This window comes from Sinocyclocheilus grahami, unplaced genomic scaffold (genome assembly GCF_001515645.1).
Source record: "Sinocyclocheilus grahami isolate Dianchi unplaced genomic scaffold, SAMN03320097.WGS_v1.1 scaffold233.1, whole genome shotgun sequence".
NCBI classification, from domain to species: domain Eukaryota; kingdom Metazoa; phylum Chordata; class Actinopteri; order Cypriniformes; family Cyprinidae; genus Sinocyclocheilus; species Sinocyclocheilus grahami.
In genome coordinates this window covers 208,204-225,326 of record NW_015505412.1, presented here as the reverse complement: position 1 = coordinate 225,326, position 17,123 = coordinate 208,204, and the positions used below count along the sequence as shown (strand labels likewise).

Genomic DNA, 17,123 nt, shown 5'->3' with positions numbered 1-17,123 from the left:
GACATATAGAAATGTCCCAGTTGTTATAATTGGCCTGTGTACATTTGATGACAACACTGACTTCACATGCAACATTAGGAGGCATCTCCTTTACTTACATCTCCAAAGGAAAGTATGAAGAGGTGTCAGTGAGACAGGATGGCAAATGTACCCTCTTGGCTAACAAGCACTGAGACAGATGCTGGCCAACTCCAACAGTCCACCTCTAATCGGCTTACCTTGGCAAAGGGATGTTTGTCTGGCACAAGAAAAGGCTGATGAATGTGGCCACAGGTACTCTTACAGGATGCTGAACATAAGAAAATTATATTTTGGATTTGCATGTAGAAACAACATTCAAAAGGTCAAAAATAAAGCATCGTTTAGTTTGCATGCATATTTTTCCTTTTGCAGCACACTAATATGCTAGCTATTTTCCCTAATCGGTGCTTGTGGTATGAAAAATGCAGGTGTTTTTTTTTGTTTGTTTGTTAGGGAGGGTTTTTTGAGAAGGAAAATATAAAGTGTATTGCAGTGTGTGTTCTTTATCTCAGTTGTTTTTTCCCCAATTTCCCTTATTTTGATTTTTAATTTGAGGGGGAATGGGCTGCCAAATAGCTTGTTGATTATGGCAAAAATTTGATAATTTTGGTCAATATTGAGATCAGGATTATTTATCACAATTACTCATTGATTTTGGCAAAAAAAAAAAAAAAAACTTTCCCTGACCATTCAACTAAAAAGAAAAAATTGAGTAAAAGGAATAAAAAATAACATACATAAAATAATAAATAATTATATAAATTTAAATAAGATTGAATTTGAATAAGATCAACAGTAGTGTACTTCCACAAGCTACTAAAATATTTTAAACAATTATAGAGGTTCTGATCAATGCAAAACAGAATGCTGCACAATAATCTTTTATCTTGATTATCTTGTTTTCGTAATCTTCGTAATGTAAGTAAATCAAGCCAAAATTTGATTAATCACCCCGCTCTTCGATCTATTCAACATTTAGTTGTTTAACTATGTGTTACATAATATGAGTGTTGATGTGAAAATGATTGTTGCCCTATTTATTTAAACTAATTCTGAGTGCATCATGCTTTGCATACATACTTGTTCATTTGCTGAAGAACAAACAACATGGGCTGCCACAATCAGAGACTGAATGGCCTCAGTTTGGACTTCTTTTCAATCCTAAACCGCTCGCTGTTTGCTCTGAACCAAGGATAATCTTGTAGGTTACACAAAGTTAAACAAGCGGCGTGCTGCCAAGTCATCTGCCTTCAGCACAGGCACTCGAGCGCTCTGACAGAGCTGCCATAGAGGAGGTTCTCCGCACGCTCTCTGCTTTGTCTCTTCTGGTAACATGGCATTTCTACAACGACTCCTCTAAGCTCTCAAAATAAACAGACAAGCCATGAGACAGGGCAGAGGGAAGTGAAGGATTTTTCTTTAGAATTGTAGTTTATATAATGGAAACGTTTCAGTCAAACCCTCCGATTGCCATCTGGAAGATTTTATGCATTTTTAGGACTTTGGAGGGAAGTAATAATATTGTCAATGTCCAGTTGTGACGCCTCTTTTTGTCTGCTACCTATTTGTTTGTTGCATGTTTCATCTGTTTGTGTGGCTGGCACGATTAAAGCTCAAATAACGCAGTTGTTGTTTTTGTCTTTCAGGCTCATCATGGAGACCACGAGTCCCACCACCACCACAGAAAAGAAGGAATGCAAGGGGTCAGGCCTGGATGGCAGAAGTTTCTCAGACCTTCCCAAAAAGCCCTCACCGACCACAGCATCCCGAGGTACGGTAAACTCACATGGAAAATTGCCCACTACATTAGTGAAAAAAAATGAGGCAATGCACCTTTAAATTACTTTCTTTCCTATTCCGGTTTATAGTGTAAAGACCATTTATAGTTTGACTTACCAAGTGTTTGTGGTGCTTTTTTTCTGTTTCTTTAAGTTGTCCGACCAAGTTTAGCTTGTTAGCACAACTCATTTAGCCCCTGGTGGTAGATGCGGAAACTACAGCATTGGGCTGCATTGACAGGGGTGTTTGAGAACCTGTTTAGAACAGTGTTATTTTAGTACTATTCAAGCTATTACAATATAATTCATATTTTAATTAGCTTTTATTGTGATATTTTCGTTTTTTGTTTTGTTTAGTTTAGTTTAGTGCATTTATCGTTATATATGTCTTCTATTTAGATTTAATATATTTTAGATTGCCTTTATTTTGTTTTAATTTTGGTACTTTAGTCTAAACTTGACAGCATTTTGTAATTTTTATATAATTTTCATTTAATGTTTATATTTGATATTTAGTTTTAGTTAACAATAACTACACTGTTTTAGAAATCGTTATTATTATTAAATTTGATATGCCTAGTTTAAATTGTTGTTGATATTAAAAATATTCAAAATGATAATTAAAAGTAATTTTGACATTTTGCAAAGATAAGTTTATTTTCAATTTTCAATTAAAAAAATAAGTTAATTTTCAATTATAATTAAAGGGTTAGTTCACCCAAAAATGAATTTTCTGTCATTAATTACTCACCCTCATGCCGTCCAAACCTGTAACAGTTTTCCTCATCTTCGGAATACAAATGAAGATATTTTTGATGAAATCCGAAAGCTTTCTGACCCTCCATAGACAGCAGTGCAACTGACACGTTCAAGACCCAGAAAGGTAGTAAGGACATCGTTAAAATAGTCCATGTGACATCAGTGGTTCAACCTTCATTTTATGAAGCTACGAGAATACTTTTTGTGTGCAAAGAAAACAAAAATAACAACTTTATTTAACAATTTCTCAGTCTTCGACGCGCGTTTACAAGAGTACCGTGATGCATTGGCGTGGTGCTGCTGATGCAGGAGCCAGCGTTCCGAAAAGTTCTCATATTCATAGAATGAAGGTTGAAACACTGATGTCACATGGATTATTTAACAATGTCCGTACTACCTGTCTGGGCCTTGAACGTGTCCGTTGCACTGCTGTCCATGGAGGGTCAGAAAGCTCTCGGATTTCATCAAAAATATCTTAATTTGTGTTCTGAAGATGAATGAAGGTCTTACGGGTTTGGACGACATGAGGGTAAGTAATTAATGACAGAATTTACATTTTTGGGTGAACTATACCTTTAACACCCTAGGTTACGCAAAAGACGTGTTCATAATTGTCTGAGATACATGTATGTAAATATATTGCATATCAGTCCGGTTTGCTTATGTATCACTTGTTGACTCAAAGATGCGAAGGAAAGAGTGAAGAGAATGGACGAGAGGCTGTACATGTTTAAAAGATATCAGTGAATGTGTGATGAAAACCCTTCTCTAACTAGGTTGAAAGACCTTGTTCTTACCTCCAGAGTATAAATGTTATAAATTTCTTAAAGCTTCAGGGAGAGCAGTGGACTGCGCTGTCCATCTGACAAACATGAAGATGGTGAAAGACCTTTGAAATGCTAATGGCCTGCTCATATTATGGCATCTTACTGTTTAATGAGGGGTTTGGTGGCCTGCCATGAGAAAGCAATGATCATAAATTGTTTAAGACAAAAGGAGAAATAGGGCATCGGTGTGCCCGGTCTTTGGAAGGGTGTTATATTTTGTCTCAGTGTATGATTTTGTGGGTTTAATGAATGTTAAAAGAGTTTGTTTGCATATTTAGAAACCTGCAAAGTATGTTAACGGGAAATACTCAAGGAATAGTCATTTATTTTGTGTTTTGTTGTTTGTTAGTTTGTGGCTAGTATGAAGGCTTTTGAATGCAAACCTCAATGATAGTGAAAGAAATTGTTCTCACCACTGGAGACTAGAAGATATGTATTACTAGTCATGGCTGTCTGAGCTTGTTAGCATCATGGTTTTTGGCCGTCGGGGTCTGTGCTTAGATGGTAATGTAGTTTTTCATTGTATGACATATTTTAATAGTGTTTGGTGACACTAATAGAGTTTGTTGGCCTGCCAGAGAAATAAAGAAAATTATTTTTTGAGAGTCGTCTTTGATATTATGATCACATTTTTTCATAATACATTCTGGTTATTGTTGACACTGCAATTCTGTGTTGCATCATACACATATAACATGAATAAATCAACAAATATGTGCATTAATTATGCATATATTATTTTATGTGTATGTATTGTCCGATAGGGCATCAGTAGACTGTAAACAAAGTATGAAAGGAATGATTCACCAAAGAAATTTTAATTCTGTCACCTTTTACTCACCCTGATGTCACTTTCTTTGACTTTCTTTCTTCCTTGGAAAAATAAAATGCCCTGGTTATTTTATTTACATAAACATGAAGTTACAATGAATGGGTACTGAAGCTTTTAGGCTTCAAATATTATAATTTAAATGGTCCATACGAATGAAAATTGAGTTCGTTGTTCACTGATTCAAATCTAGCTCTCCTTAACTTGTTCATGAAATAAGTATCGATGCCCAGTTCTTGAACAAATTATTATTATTAGTCTAATATGAAGACTAATATTTCAAATCATACCTAACCTTTTCTTGAGTTTCTCCAACTTACTGACTCGTGTACAATCCTGTACATCTATGAGCATTTAACAGGCCATTTTGTAAAAGATAAATTTCATTTTGAATGCAGAAGGCATGAAATATAGTGCACAATATTGTATGAACAACTTAAATGGTGCTTTTGAGTCATTTTTTAATCCTGAAAGCTCCCGTCCCTATTTTATTGTAATTGCACTGAAAAATGCACTGAAAGTGCATTCCTTAAAAAAGTCTGCAGAAGAATGTCAGTCATACAGGTTTGGAACAACATAAGGAACGAAATTACGGATACTAACCCTTAAACTCTGAAAAGCAATGAATTAATTCAACAAATGCAGCAAAATATGAAGAAATTCTTAGTTATTCTGCAAAAACATTTGGACAGTTACCCACATGCACTCAGTCCTGTCTCTGGAGATCTGCCTCTCTGCATGGTTTATTTCAAACCCTGCCTGTAATTGCCAATGAATCTGAAGACTTGGATTCTCTGATTCAAGTGTGGTTGACTAGAGTTAGAAGATCTGAATCCTGCAGGGCGATAGATCTCCAGGAGCAGGGCTCAACTTATTTAAAGCATTTCTGAGCTATTCAATACCTTTTGTTTCGTCTCACTTTTATGTCTATTTACAGCTTTTGTTCAGACTTTTATGGTGCAGAATTTGTTTTATTGAGGTCAGTTTAGTGGTTACAGGGGATCTGCAGGATTTATTAGCTGCATGGTCCAACTTTTGTTAAGTACCTCGAAACAATGTGTGCTCGGTGTAGGTACATGATACAGAGCAGGAATGAGGAAAGGTGTCAGTGTTTCAAAGGAAAATCTGCAAAGAAATTCCTCCAACCACAACACATTCTTTCCCACCAGTTCAGGCCAAATTTTAAACTAGTGTTCTCAAATGTAATTTATCCTGACATGATCCCGACGCAAGTCAGTTCGCTTGGCTGCATTTATTTAATCACAATACAACAAATACATTAATATCAGGAAAAATGTAAATAATCGTTTTCTATTTTAATATATTTTAACACGTAATTTATTCCTGTGATTGCAAAGCTGAATTGTCAGCAGCCATTACTCCAGTGTTCAGTGTCACATGATGCTTCAGAAAATATTCAAATATGCTGGTTTGGTGCTTATTTATGATGAAAACTGTTGTGCTGGTTAATATTTTTGTGTAAACAGTGATAAACTTTTCAAGATGTTATCTTCTAGCTTCAATATAAGTTCAATATAGTTCCCGGTTCAATATAAGCAGGCGGAGTTGATTTTTTTCAGCCCAGAATCACCTTTTTATAACACGTAATTTATTCCTGTGATTGCAAAGCTGAATTGTCAGCAGCCATTACTCCAGTGTTCAGTGTCACATGATGCTTCAGAAAATATTCAAATATGCTGGTTTGGTGCTTATTTATGTTGTGCTGGTTAATATTTTTGTGTAAACAGTGATAAACTTTTCAAGATGTTATCTTCTAGCTTCAATATAAGTTCAATATAGTTCCCGGTTCAATATAAGCAGGCGGAGTTGATTTTTTTCAGCCCAGAATCACCTTTTTTACATTAGTGAAATCACAGAGCGGTTCTAGATTGGTCTCCAGCACCATGTCAGAGAAAAAGAGGTATTTCTTTATCCCTCCTGAGTAGGTCTCCGTAGAGATGGTGAAGAATGGGTAGGGAGGCTGGGTGGGAGGAGCAGAGAGCAGTACAGCGGGCAGCCCAGGGGAGAGAGGCAACGCACCGGGGGTCAAGCCACTGGCAGAGAAAAATGTGGCCTAAAAAGCTGCTCCATCCACAGCCCACTCTAAAGGGACAGCCACTAATCTTCCTGAGAAAGGGATTTATTCTCTTTTTTTTCCCTCTGCCTTGCCTTTCTGTTTCTCTAAATGAGGCCCTTCCGCTGCAGTGGGTTTTCTGGTCCAGAGAAAGGGGATCTCTGACAGGATAGTATGAGCAGGCCACATTTATATTGGTGTTGTAGGTTTTTTGTCTTACATATACCGATTTGTAATGTCTTAGAAGTATAGTAAGTTTTGTGACTGTTCTTTTTTCTGCGGAACACACAATGTTATATTAAAAATTAAAATTCTTCAAAATGATGAAAAGCAACTTATTGTAAAAAGTAGCTTATACGACTTATATTCAATAGTTTTTAGCTTTACGACAATGTTTTGTGATGAAATTCAAGTCATTACTCTGTGTCTCTCACTGATGCTACTTTGTTAATTCCTGAAGTGAACTTTGGCCTGTATGGTAATTAGATTCCCTTTTTTGGACTGCCGCCTTGAACTTGAGAACAAAGCTGTCCAGAGTTGCTGTGCTTTTCATCCAGTGTGCAGCCGGCTTTACTCAGTAATGTTTGGTCATCATGCTACAACCATTGACAGTGTCATAACGCTGCCATGAATTAAACTAGTGCAAACCCTTCAAATTTAGTGCATGAAACAAATAGTTACTCTTTGTATTGGTTTTGAAACTATCTCAGTCAATACTGACCCCACCATTGCCCGACACCCGAGAAGTCATGCAGGCAGCTTACAGGAAGGCCTATTGACTGAGTCTAATTTTTCTTCCTGTCAGATGTATGACTGCCCACTATCTGGAACAGACTGCAGTCTTTGCAGAAGATTGATATCATTTTAGAGTAGGAAATACTTTCATTTCGGCTTCCCAAAAGGTGACCAAAACGGTGTAAAAGCACCTAGCCTCGATCCTACCTTGGCAAGAAAAACGAAGAGATCATTTTATTGCTGTCAGTGCATAGTTTGCTTCATATTTTTTTCCATTTTGTTCGCTTCCAGTCGCGCTCTTGTACTCGCTGCTCATTCGGTCCGTGTGGAAACAAGCTCTTTCACCAGCGGTTAAGGGGATTTGTGCAAAAGTTTCCTTCATGTGGCTTTTATAAACAGCTAAGTAAATGGCTTTCCAAGATCCCCCTGCTCTCCTCATCTTAAATTTCACATGGGGGACTGACCAGCCCCAAAAGGGGATTTAAAGATTAGATATGGTAAGTGAAAGTAGGGGGATGTCTTGATTTTGTTTTTTCGGAGAGTCCACAGGCATTTGATTGTGGCATAAAGTCTACTTGAAAAACATGAGATTCCGATCAAAAAGTTGAAGAAGTAGCTCCGTTCCCTTCCACACTCATTAAAGAAAGTAAAAGTCAGAGAAGTTGTGCCCTACATACGGAACGAGACTGGAAAGAGGAAGTCCAGTGCACTTTTCCCTTTTTTAAGTTTGCTTGAGTTCGGTCACATGGGTTTTAGTCTTTTTACTTTTCGACAGTTTGATGTTAAAAATGTCTGGTGTATTTCGAACATTGGTGTGCTTGAAAATAAAGAATAATATATGTATACTGTTAACATCTGAGTTCTGAGGAATATTTAAAGTGCAATGAAAGTACTGCTTCTTTTAAAATGCGCTCTTATGCATCGCAAACTTCGCGCGAGAGAAGATTGACTATTACAAGGGCAAAGACAAACTCATTTTGACCCATTTCTCAGATGTTGTATCTGCCAGACATAACGCGTTGGCAAAGATACAGCCGCCACACAAAGATACAATGCATAACTGACTAAGAAATGAAAGAATGTGCCTCTGATATTACTTTAATGCTGGAAGGCTCTACCCTTGCTTCAAAGCCCCTTGTTAAAAGTCAAAAAGAGGGAGCTTTAGGCAACGTCTGCGCACATAAATCTCTCCATACTGGAGACATCTACACACACGGGGTCCAAAGACAACATGTTACATTCCAGGCCGTTTACAAGCAGTGGGAGACGAGTAAGGAGCAATATATGGATGCCTCGGGGGATTAGCCCACTCCCCTGCTCGTTCCCTATTCCTCTCTGCCTCCTTTTTTCTCCTTTTTTTTTAATAGCGTGCCATTCCCAGCATGCACCGTTTAGTCCTAACTTCAAACTCTGAGATAATTCTGTCCTTTTTATGTTTCCTTGTGTGGATTCAAAGGCTGTGGAGACTCGCTCTCACACAGGTGTTTTGGTGGCCCCTTTACTGTGAATGAAAGATCAGGGTATCTATATACTGTATGAAGAGTTTGGTCCCAAAACGCTATAAATCCATTTTGATTAATTTGAGTAAAAATGGGTTTTCGTTACCAAGAAAGTGGCAAGATGAAAACCACTATTTTCTGTTTCAAACTTTCACATAGCATCTTTAGGTTATAATAACATTAAAAATTCTAATCTAGATTTAGATTTTCAAAGATTTATTATAAAATTGTATTATTTCCCCCCCAAAATGCAATAAATCCATTGAATCAATATAAAAGTTATTTTTCATATTGAAACTGTTGAAAATACACAACATAGTAAGTTGATCCACATATGGCAGCCTCTGAACTTGGTCAATTCTAATCTTATATGCAGGCACTGGACTAAAAATACATTCAATCAGTCATCACTCCCAAAATGAATTCAACGGGTCATCTTGTTAATGCTATAAATTAATTACAACAATAAAAGAAAATTTCATCATGAACATACATGAACAACAATATCACATTAAACCACAGAAATTCCAAAATGACATTTCACTTACATTCAACTTCCAAAAGTGCATTAATCTTTGCAATGTTACATTCATTTAGTTGACTAGTGCTATATACGCTGTATTAACAAAAACATTAATGGCATAAATAAAACCACTTACACTGACAAGCTACGCAATATCGCGTTCATAATCGAATGTGACTCATCTGCAATCATAAACGCGATATAGCAGTGCATGATCTACGGCTCTGTGTATTAAATGCCGCTCCATCTGAAAGCACGTGATGGAGATTTACTATTAATCACAGAACCGGCTTTACTGACGAGATGCGCATGACAATCACATGCGATGGCTCTGTGTATTAAATGCCGCTCCATCTGAAAGCACGTGATGGAGATTTACTATTAATCACAGAACCGGCTTTACTGACGAGATGCGCATGACAATCACGTGCGATTTATCATGCAGCCCTAAGTTTGTTTGTTGATCACAAAGTACAAAGTAGATGAGGAAACTAGGATGCAGGTGTATTCAAAGCGCCGTCATTACTGTCTAGAGTGCGTGGAATTGTGCGCTGTGATTGGTTGTTACTGTTTACATGACATGTTCAAGGTCCAGAAAGGTAGTAAGGACATCGTTAAAATAGTTCATGTGACATCAGGGGTTCAACCTTCATTTTATGAAGCTACGAGAATATTTTTTGTGCTATTTTTTGTGCACAAAGAAAACAAAAATAGCAACTTTATTCTTCCGTGTCAGTCTTCGATGTAGAGTCCTGCACTCCCGCGGGACCCAACACAACAGAGTGCGGCACGGTACAACTCTTGATGGGCGAGTGCGGGTGCGGGCGGGAAGAGACTCGTTTGTGTGCGGGATGCGGGAGAATAAAATGATTCGCCGGACTCCCGCAAAATAGAAATTATCTAAACATAAAGTGTCTAAAACATAAACATTTTTATTTATCTGTTGCACAAAAGCAAAAAGAACAACTAATAGCTATTAACATTTAAAATGATTGACATGCGCAAGCTAGGCAGAGTTTCTATTTATAACATGTGTTTAAAGGGTTGCGCAATGTAGCCAATCACAGACTCAGCTGTTGATTTCTGGAACGCAATGGCCAATCAGAGGTGATTAAGTTAGAATCTACTCACCGCAGTGAGAATCCTCTCATTTTAACACACGAAGTGTAGACACTGTGAAAGATTAATTGTGCATATATTTATTGTGTTATAACAGAGCTTTATGAGATCGCGATTAACTGAGATGTCAACTTTTAGTGATAATAAAGGAAGCGCTGCTCGCATTCTGCCATGCCAAACCATGCACGCAGCAGCCCATGCTTGCTTTTCTGTTAAAAATAACAATTTGTGAAAGTTGATGCTTAGCCTAAATAACAAATATTTTATCGGGCGTGTTTATGCTGGGATGTTGTGGAGCTTAAGAGATGTTACAGAGCCATTTCATGTACATTTCTTCGATGTACTAAAAAAAATCAATATAGATTACTTTTATCCGGGCTTTTGAGGGCGGGAGCGGGACCAGATAAGATATATTTCTGCGGGAGGTGGCGGGCGTGGGACCTGTTACAGAGCCATTTCATGTACATTTCTTCGATGTACTAAAAAAATCCGGGCTTTTGAGGGCGGGAGCGGGACCAGATAAGATATATTTCTGCGGGAGGTGGCGGGCGTGGGACCGAATCTTGCGGGAGCGGGACTGAAAAATCCATCCCACGCAGGTCTCTACCTCGATGCATGTTCATGAGAGACACTTGAGTTGTGTTGCTGTTTATTCAGGGTCAAAAAGCTCTCGGACTTCATCAAAAATATCTTCATTTGTGTTCAAAGATGAACAAAGGTCATATGGGTTTGGAATGACAGGTTGTGCAGAATTTTCATTTTTGGGTCTTTATTCTGTAATAGTCATCCCCTCCCCCCACTGCAACCATTTGAATCATTGAGCCAGTGATTTGAACTTGAGAACCATATCAGTCTGATTCATGAATAAATCACTCATACTAATCTTGTTAACCAGTTCAACTGATTCACTGGAAAGATATGACTCAAAAACTATTGGTTCACAAACCAGACAGCTATTTCTCTCTTGAACTTTAGCACTCAGTGAATGAGTCAAGGAGAGCTAGGATGGATGTGAAAAATTTGTGAATAAAAAAAGTTAAGCTTAACTATGAGTCTAGAAGACATACAATATAGCGTCTTTACCATTTTATGATATTTCTAATGTGCTTTTGTGTCCTTTTTGAAGAATAGTTCATCATAACTGTATGGAAAAGAGTGACCAGGTCAGTCTTGAAAATATCTTGTGTTTTACAGAGGGAAGTAAGTCATATGAGAGTGAATACATGATGACAGAACCATTCCTTTTAGACTAAAACTCCAAAGAAACCAAAGTTTTTCAAAGAGAAGATTGTTTAAAAGCTAAGGGGAAACTCAGAAATGTTTGCTGTGCACTTTTCTGCATTTGTAAGAAGAAATTTGAAACCTTACGCGGAGCTTGCCGTGTTAGCTAGCTGGCTCTTTGAATTTCCGTCTTGCAGATCTGTTTGATTTACAGAACAAGTGCCTGTAAACCTGCTGGTTAAAATGTCAGGGAAAATAGTGTTAAGAAAATAATACATGGATGGCTATTTGCTCAGATTTGCTGAAGCATTGGTCTCTGGAGGAAGATGTACAGTATCATATATACCGCTCACTCCTCTCCTTCTGTGTGGCCTGTGGGCAGCAAGGAAAATCTTATCTAAACATAAAGTGTCTAAAACATAAACATTTTTATTTATCTGTTGCACAAAAGCAAAAAGAACAACTAATAGCTATTAACATTTAAAATGATTGACATGCGCAAGCTAGGCAGAGTTTCTATTTATAACATGTGTTTAAAGGGTTGCGCAATGTAGCCAATCACAGACTCAGCTGTTGATTTCTGGAACGCAATGGCCAATCAGAGGTAATTAAGTTAGAATCTACTCACCGCAGTGCTGAAATTGTGTGCTCACGAATACTCTCATTTTAACACACGAAGTGTAGACATTGTGAAAGATTCATTGTGCATATATTTATTGTGTTATAACAGAGCTTTATGAGATCGCGATTAACTGAGATGTCAACTTTTAGTGATAATAAAGGAAGCGCTGCTCGCATTCTGCCATGCCAAACCATGCACGCAGCAGCCCATGCTTGCTTTTCTGTTAAAAATAACAATTTGTGAATGTTGATGCTTAGCCTAAATAACAAATATTTTATCGGGCGTGTTTATGCTGGGATGTTGTGGAGCTTAAGAGATGTTACAGAGCCATTTCATGTACATTTCTTCGATGTACTAAAAAAATCCGGGCTTTTGAGGGCGGGAGCGGGACCAGATAAGATATATTTCTGCGGGAGGTGGCGGGCGTGGGACAGAATCTTGCGGGAGCGGGACTGAAAAATCCATCCCACGCAGGTCTCTACCTCGATGCATGTTCATGAGAGACACTTGAGTTGTGTTGCTGTTTATTCAGGGTCAAAAAGCTCTCGGACTTCATCAAAAATATCTTCATTTGTGTTCAAAGATGAACAAAGGTCATATGGGTTTGGAATGACAGGTTGTGCAGAATTTTCATTTTTGGGTCTTTATTCTGTAATAGTCATCCCCTCCCCCCACTGCAACCATTTGAATCATTGAGCCAGTGATTTGAACTTGAGAACCATATCAGTCTGATTCATGAATAAATCACTCATACTAATCTTGTTAACCAGATCAACTGATTCACTGGAAAGATATGACTCAAAATCTATTGGTTCACAAACCAGACAGCTATTTCTCTCTTGAACTTTAGCACTCAGTGAATGAGTCAAGGAGAGCTAGGATGGATGTGAAAAATTTGTGAATAAAAAAAGTTAAGCTTAACTATGAGTCTAGAAGACATACAATATAGCGTCTTTACCATTTTATGATATTTCTAATGTGCTTTTGTGTCCTTTTTGAAGAATAGTTAATCATAACTGTATGGAAAAGAGTGACCAGGTCAGTCTTGAAAATATCTTGTGTTTTACAGAGGGAAGTAAGTCATATGAGAGTGAATACATGATGGCAGAACCATTCCTTTTAGACTAAAACTCAAAAGAAACCAAAGTTTTTCAAAGAGAAGATTGTTTAAAAGCTAAGGGGAAACTCAGAAATGTTTGCTGTGCACTTTTCTGCATTTGTAAGAAGAAATTTGAAACCTTACGTGGAGCTTGCCGTGTTAGCTAGCTGGCTCTTTGAATTTCCGTCTTGCAGATCTGTTTGATTTACAGAACAAGTGCCTGTAAACCTGCTGGTTAAAATGTCAGGGAAAATAGTGTTAAGAAAATAATACATGGATGGCTATTTGCTCAGATTTGCTGAAGCATTGGTCTCTGGAGGAAGATGTACAGTATCATATATACCGCTCACTCCTCTCCTTCTGTGTGGCCTGTGGGCAGCAAGGAAAATCTGCCAGAGACCAAAATCTTTTGGAATTTTGAAAGCTTGTACATGGGAAATGGAATCAAAATGTTTCCTTACTCATTTGCTTCTTATAAAAGCCAGCTCGCACTGCTGGCAGAGGCGTACAGTCTCAATCATTCTTAAAACTATTTTCCCAAAATAAGTCTGGCTGATGTTAAGAGAAGAAGTGGAAAACAGTGATTCCAAATGAAATCCATGCCATCGGAATCCTTATTCGGCTGGAACCACCGCCTACACACCCAAATGGTTGAGAAAGCAGGTTTTTGGTCATGCAAAGTCCAAGTTCAAGGTCCATCTGATTCTCGAGGTATAAATCGGTGTGAATTTGAACTCCGTTGTGGCTTAGGTAATTTCCCACAATGTAAACTATGCATTCTTGGTTTGTGCTTCAAAGAGAAAAAAGGTCATCTCAAGGCACCAGCAGATACGGACTTGTTCCCGGCCCCAGTGTTGCCTCTAACCCTCCTCCTCCTGGAGCCGAGTGGTTTAACGTGGATCCAGTAGGATAGTATCTTATCTTTGACTCAGACGGCATGATGGAATAAACAAGACCTGCACTTGACATGTCGTGGCATGGAGCCATGTAGGTATCAACACAAGTATGAAAGATCCACATGTAACAGGAAGCAGAGTAAATCTCAAACAGCAAGTACTTGTGCTTAATCAGAATGGTCAGATATTGTACAGTGAATTATGGAATTAAAAGGTTTGTAGAAGAGAAATATCTTTATGGAGAGATCAAACTTGACAGTATTTAGACTGTCATTTAAAAAAAATTAAAAATAAATTCCCGTCATCGATTTATTTATTTATTTTAATTTATTTATTTATTTATTTATTGTTAAACTGAATTTTTTTTATTCATCTTTTTTTTTAAACAGGAAAGATGGCTGAAGAAAATTAAGCTTTGCATCACAGGAATAAGATAAATTTTCAAATATATGAAAAATAGTAAACATTTATTTTAAATTGTAATAATGTTTTCCAATATTACTGTTTTTACTGTGTTTTTGATCAAATGCAGTCTTGGTGAGCATAAGAGACTTTGAAAAGCATTCAAATATCTACTTTTGAATGGTAGTACATTAACATTACATTTTTTATTCGTTTATTTTGATTCATTTTATTAATTAGTTATTGCAATTCCACAGAGCATACATTTTGTGAATTCTTATCACTTAAATGTTTACTAATGTTTTTGTTGACTACATTTGTACTGTAGATGAGAGAACAAAGAATATGACTTTTTTCCTGTTTTGTTCCCCCCTCATGTTTCTGTAACGTTCAGTTAATTCGTTATGTGTATTCATTAGTTCTACGCTGGTGTTTGGGACATAGCCAATTAGCAGTCTGCTCCAGGTAACGTTTTCTTCTGTCAAGCGAGTCTCACCCTGCTGGCAGCGACATAGAGGCGTCTGGAGCCAGAGGGAGCTGTGCCGGCTCTGCCAAGAGCAGGAGGCGAAAAAGGAACATAGTTTCTCCCACACAACCCACCATTTCACAGCATAAACATCATTGCCTTTGCAATACCATTTGTTTGCGCAGCCACAAAATAGCTAAATGGATTGAAAGCAGTGTTGACTGAGACCTTGTCACTGACAGACTGAATTGTAGTGTTGGGCCAGTGTAAATATGCTCTCTCTTATCTAATTTAAGCAGTCAGCGAATACCGCAGGCATACAGACCAGGCCTCCATTGTGTCATCGCACAGATATAATCCAGAAGTGTTTTGATTTGCCTTCAAGGCTGATGATGGTTTCTTTGGGAAATTATTTAACAAAGCAAAGCATGTTCCTGAGACTTCATTTGAACTTCATACCGCAAAGGAATGTTATCATATCTGCATATATCTATTTGTTTATTTATTTATTGCTTGCTATCAGTTGATATGGGATATTTTTTCTTTAAAAAAAAAGAAAAAGAAAAGAACGTACATTATGATGGTGTGATGCCTAAATTAATTTGTAGCATTTACAATTGAAGGTTTTAGTTTTTTTTTCATTAATATAAAATATAGAATTTTAATAATAGCCATTTATATTTATTTATTCAATATTTTATAGGATTTTTCTGACTAGGAGCAATAAATTTTTTTATATCTAACAACAGATACCTATACAACCTTTATATTTGTCTGACCTGAAAGGGTTCAATTTAAAGCAGTATGCTTACTGTTATCAGAGGCTATATTTGGTAATGCATGGAAAATAAATCAGAATAAGGCATGTCTGAAATATGTTATTGCAGGTGTGTTCATGCTAACTGTTGAAATGGAGCCTGCATACCCCCCTAAATAGCCCTTGTGTTCTCATCTGTTTGTGTAGCCCAGTTCTGACACCTCAAGGGGCTTTGAGCTGGCAGGTTGTCAAATTCTCTGAGACGCTGAAATTGGCTGTAACTGCTAATGATAATGTGCTCAGACAGAAGAATATTCAGTGTGACACATTCCAATGTTTAGTCCACACATTCTATCTATCTATCTATCTATCTATCTATCTATCTATCTATCTATCTATCTATCAGACAGATAGTCTGTCTGTCTGTCTGTCTGTCGTTCTATCTATCGTTCTATCTATCTATCTATCGTTCTGCTGTTCTATCGTTTTATCTAACGTTCTATCGGTCTATCTATAGATATTGTTCTAGCTATCGTTCTAGCTATCTATCTACCATTTTAGCTATTGTTCTAGCTATCATTCTGTCTATCATTCCGTCTATCTGTCTATCTATCTATCTATCTGTCTGTCTGTCTGTCGTTCTAGCTATATATCTACCATTTTAGCTATCATTCTGTCTATCATTCTGTCTATCTATCTATCTGTCTGTCTGTCGTTCTAGCTATCTATCTACCGTTTTAGCTATTGTTCTAGCTATCATTCTGCCTATCATTCTGTCGATCATTCTATATATCTATCTATCTATCTATCTATCTATCTATCTATCTATCTATCTGTCTGTCTGTCTGTCATTCTATCTCATTATGTTGTTCTATCTATCATTCTATCGTTCTATCTGTTTTCTGTGCATCGTTCTATCTGTGTATCATTCTGTCTATATCCTTCTATCGTTCTATCTATCATCATGAAATGAATTAGACACATCCCACAGGACGTTTGTTCGTTCTATGCATTTATCATTCTACCTATTTGTCCATCTATCCATTCATCCAATGTTCTAGCCATCCATCATTCATTCTGTCCATCGATGTTCTGTCTAATTAACGCTTCTTCTTTCCATCCATTGTCCATTCTATTTGTCCTTCACATTCCTCCATCTATCTGTTTATCTGTCCATCTGTCTAACTGTCTGTATATTGTTCTGTCTGTCTGTCTGTCTGTCTGTCTATCTATCTGTTGCTCTATTGCTCTATTGTTCTATCATTCTATATATCATTCTATCGTTCTGTCTATCATTCATTTGTTCTCTCCATCAATTGTTCCATCCATCGCATTCATCTGTCATTCATTCATTCTGTCGTTTTTCATTCATTTTATCTGTCTATCGTTCATTCTGTCATTCTTTCTCTAAACTTCATACCCTGTACCGTGTACCCATGTCATATCAGCTCACTGTACCTGAGACTTTAGCAGTCCAGAAGCAAACACTGATGCAG

General features: G+C 37.3%; 1 protein-coding gene across 1 annotated transcript in view; it reads left to right on the top strand.

The window, feature by feature from the left end:
- The window catches only part of LOC107597558 (zinc finger protein GLI2-like), an 87,632-nt gene that overhangs the window by 17,124 nt on the left and 53,385 nt on the right, over nt 1-17,123 (top strand). Inside the window, exon 2 of the mRNA XM_016288689.1 lies at nt 1,668-1,792. Within this exon, the coding sequence (XP_016144175.1) occupies nt 1,675-1,792 (118 nt within the window). The 5' untranslated portion in view covers nt 1,668-1,674. The remainder of the gene's footprint in view (nt 1-1,667; nt 1,793-17,123) is intronic.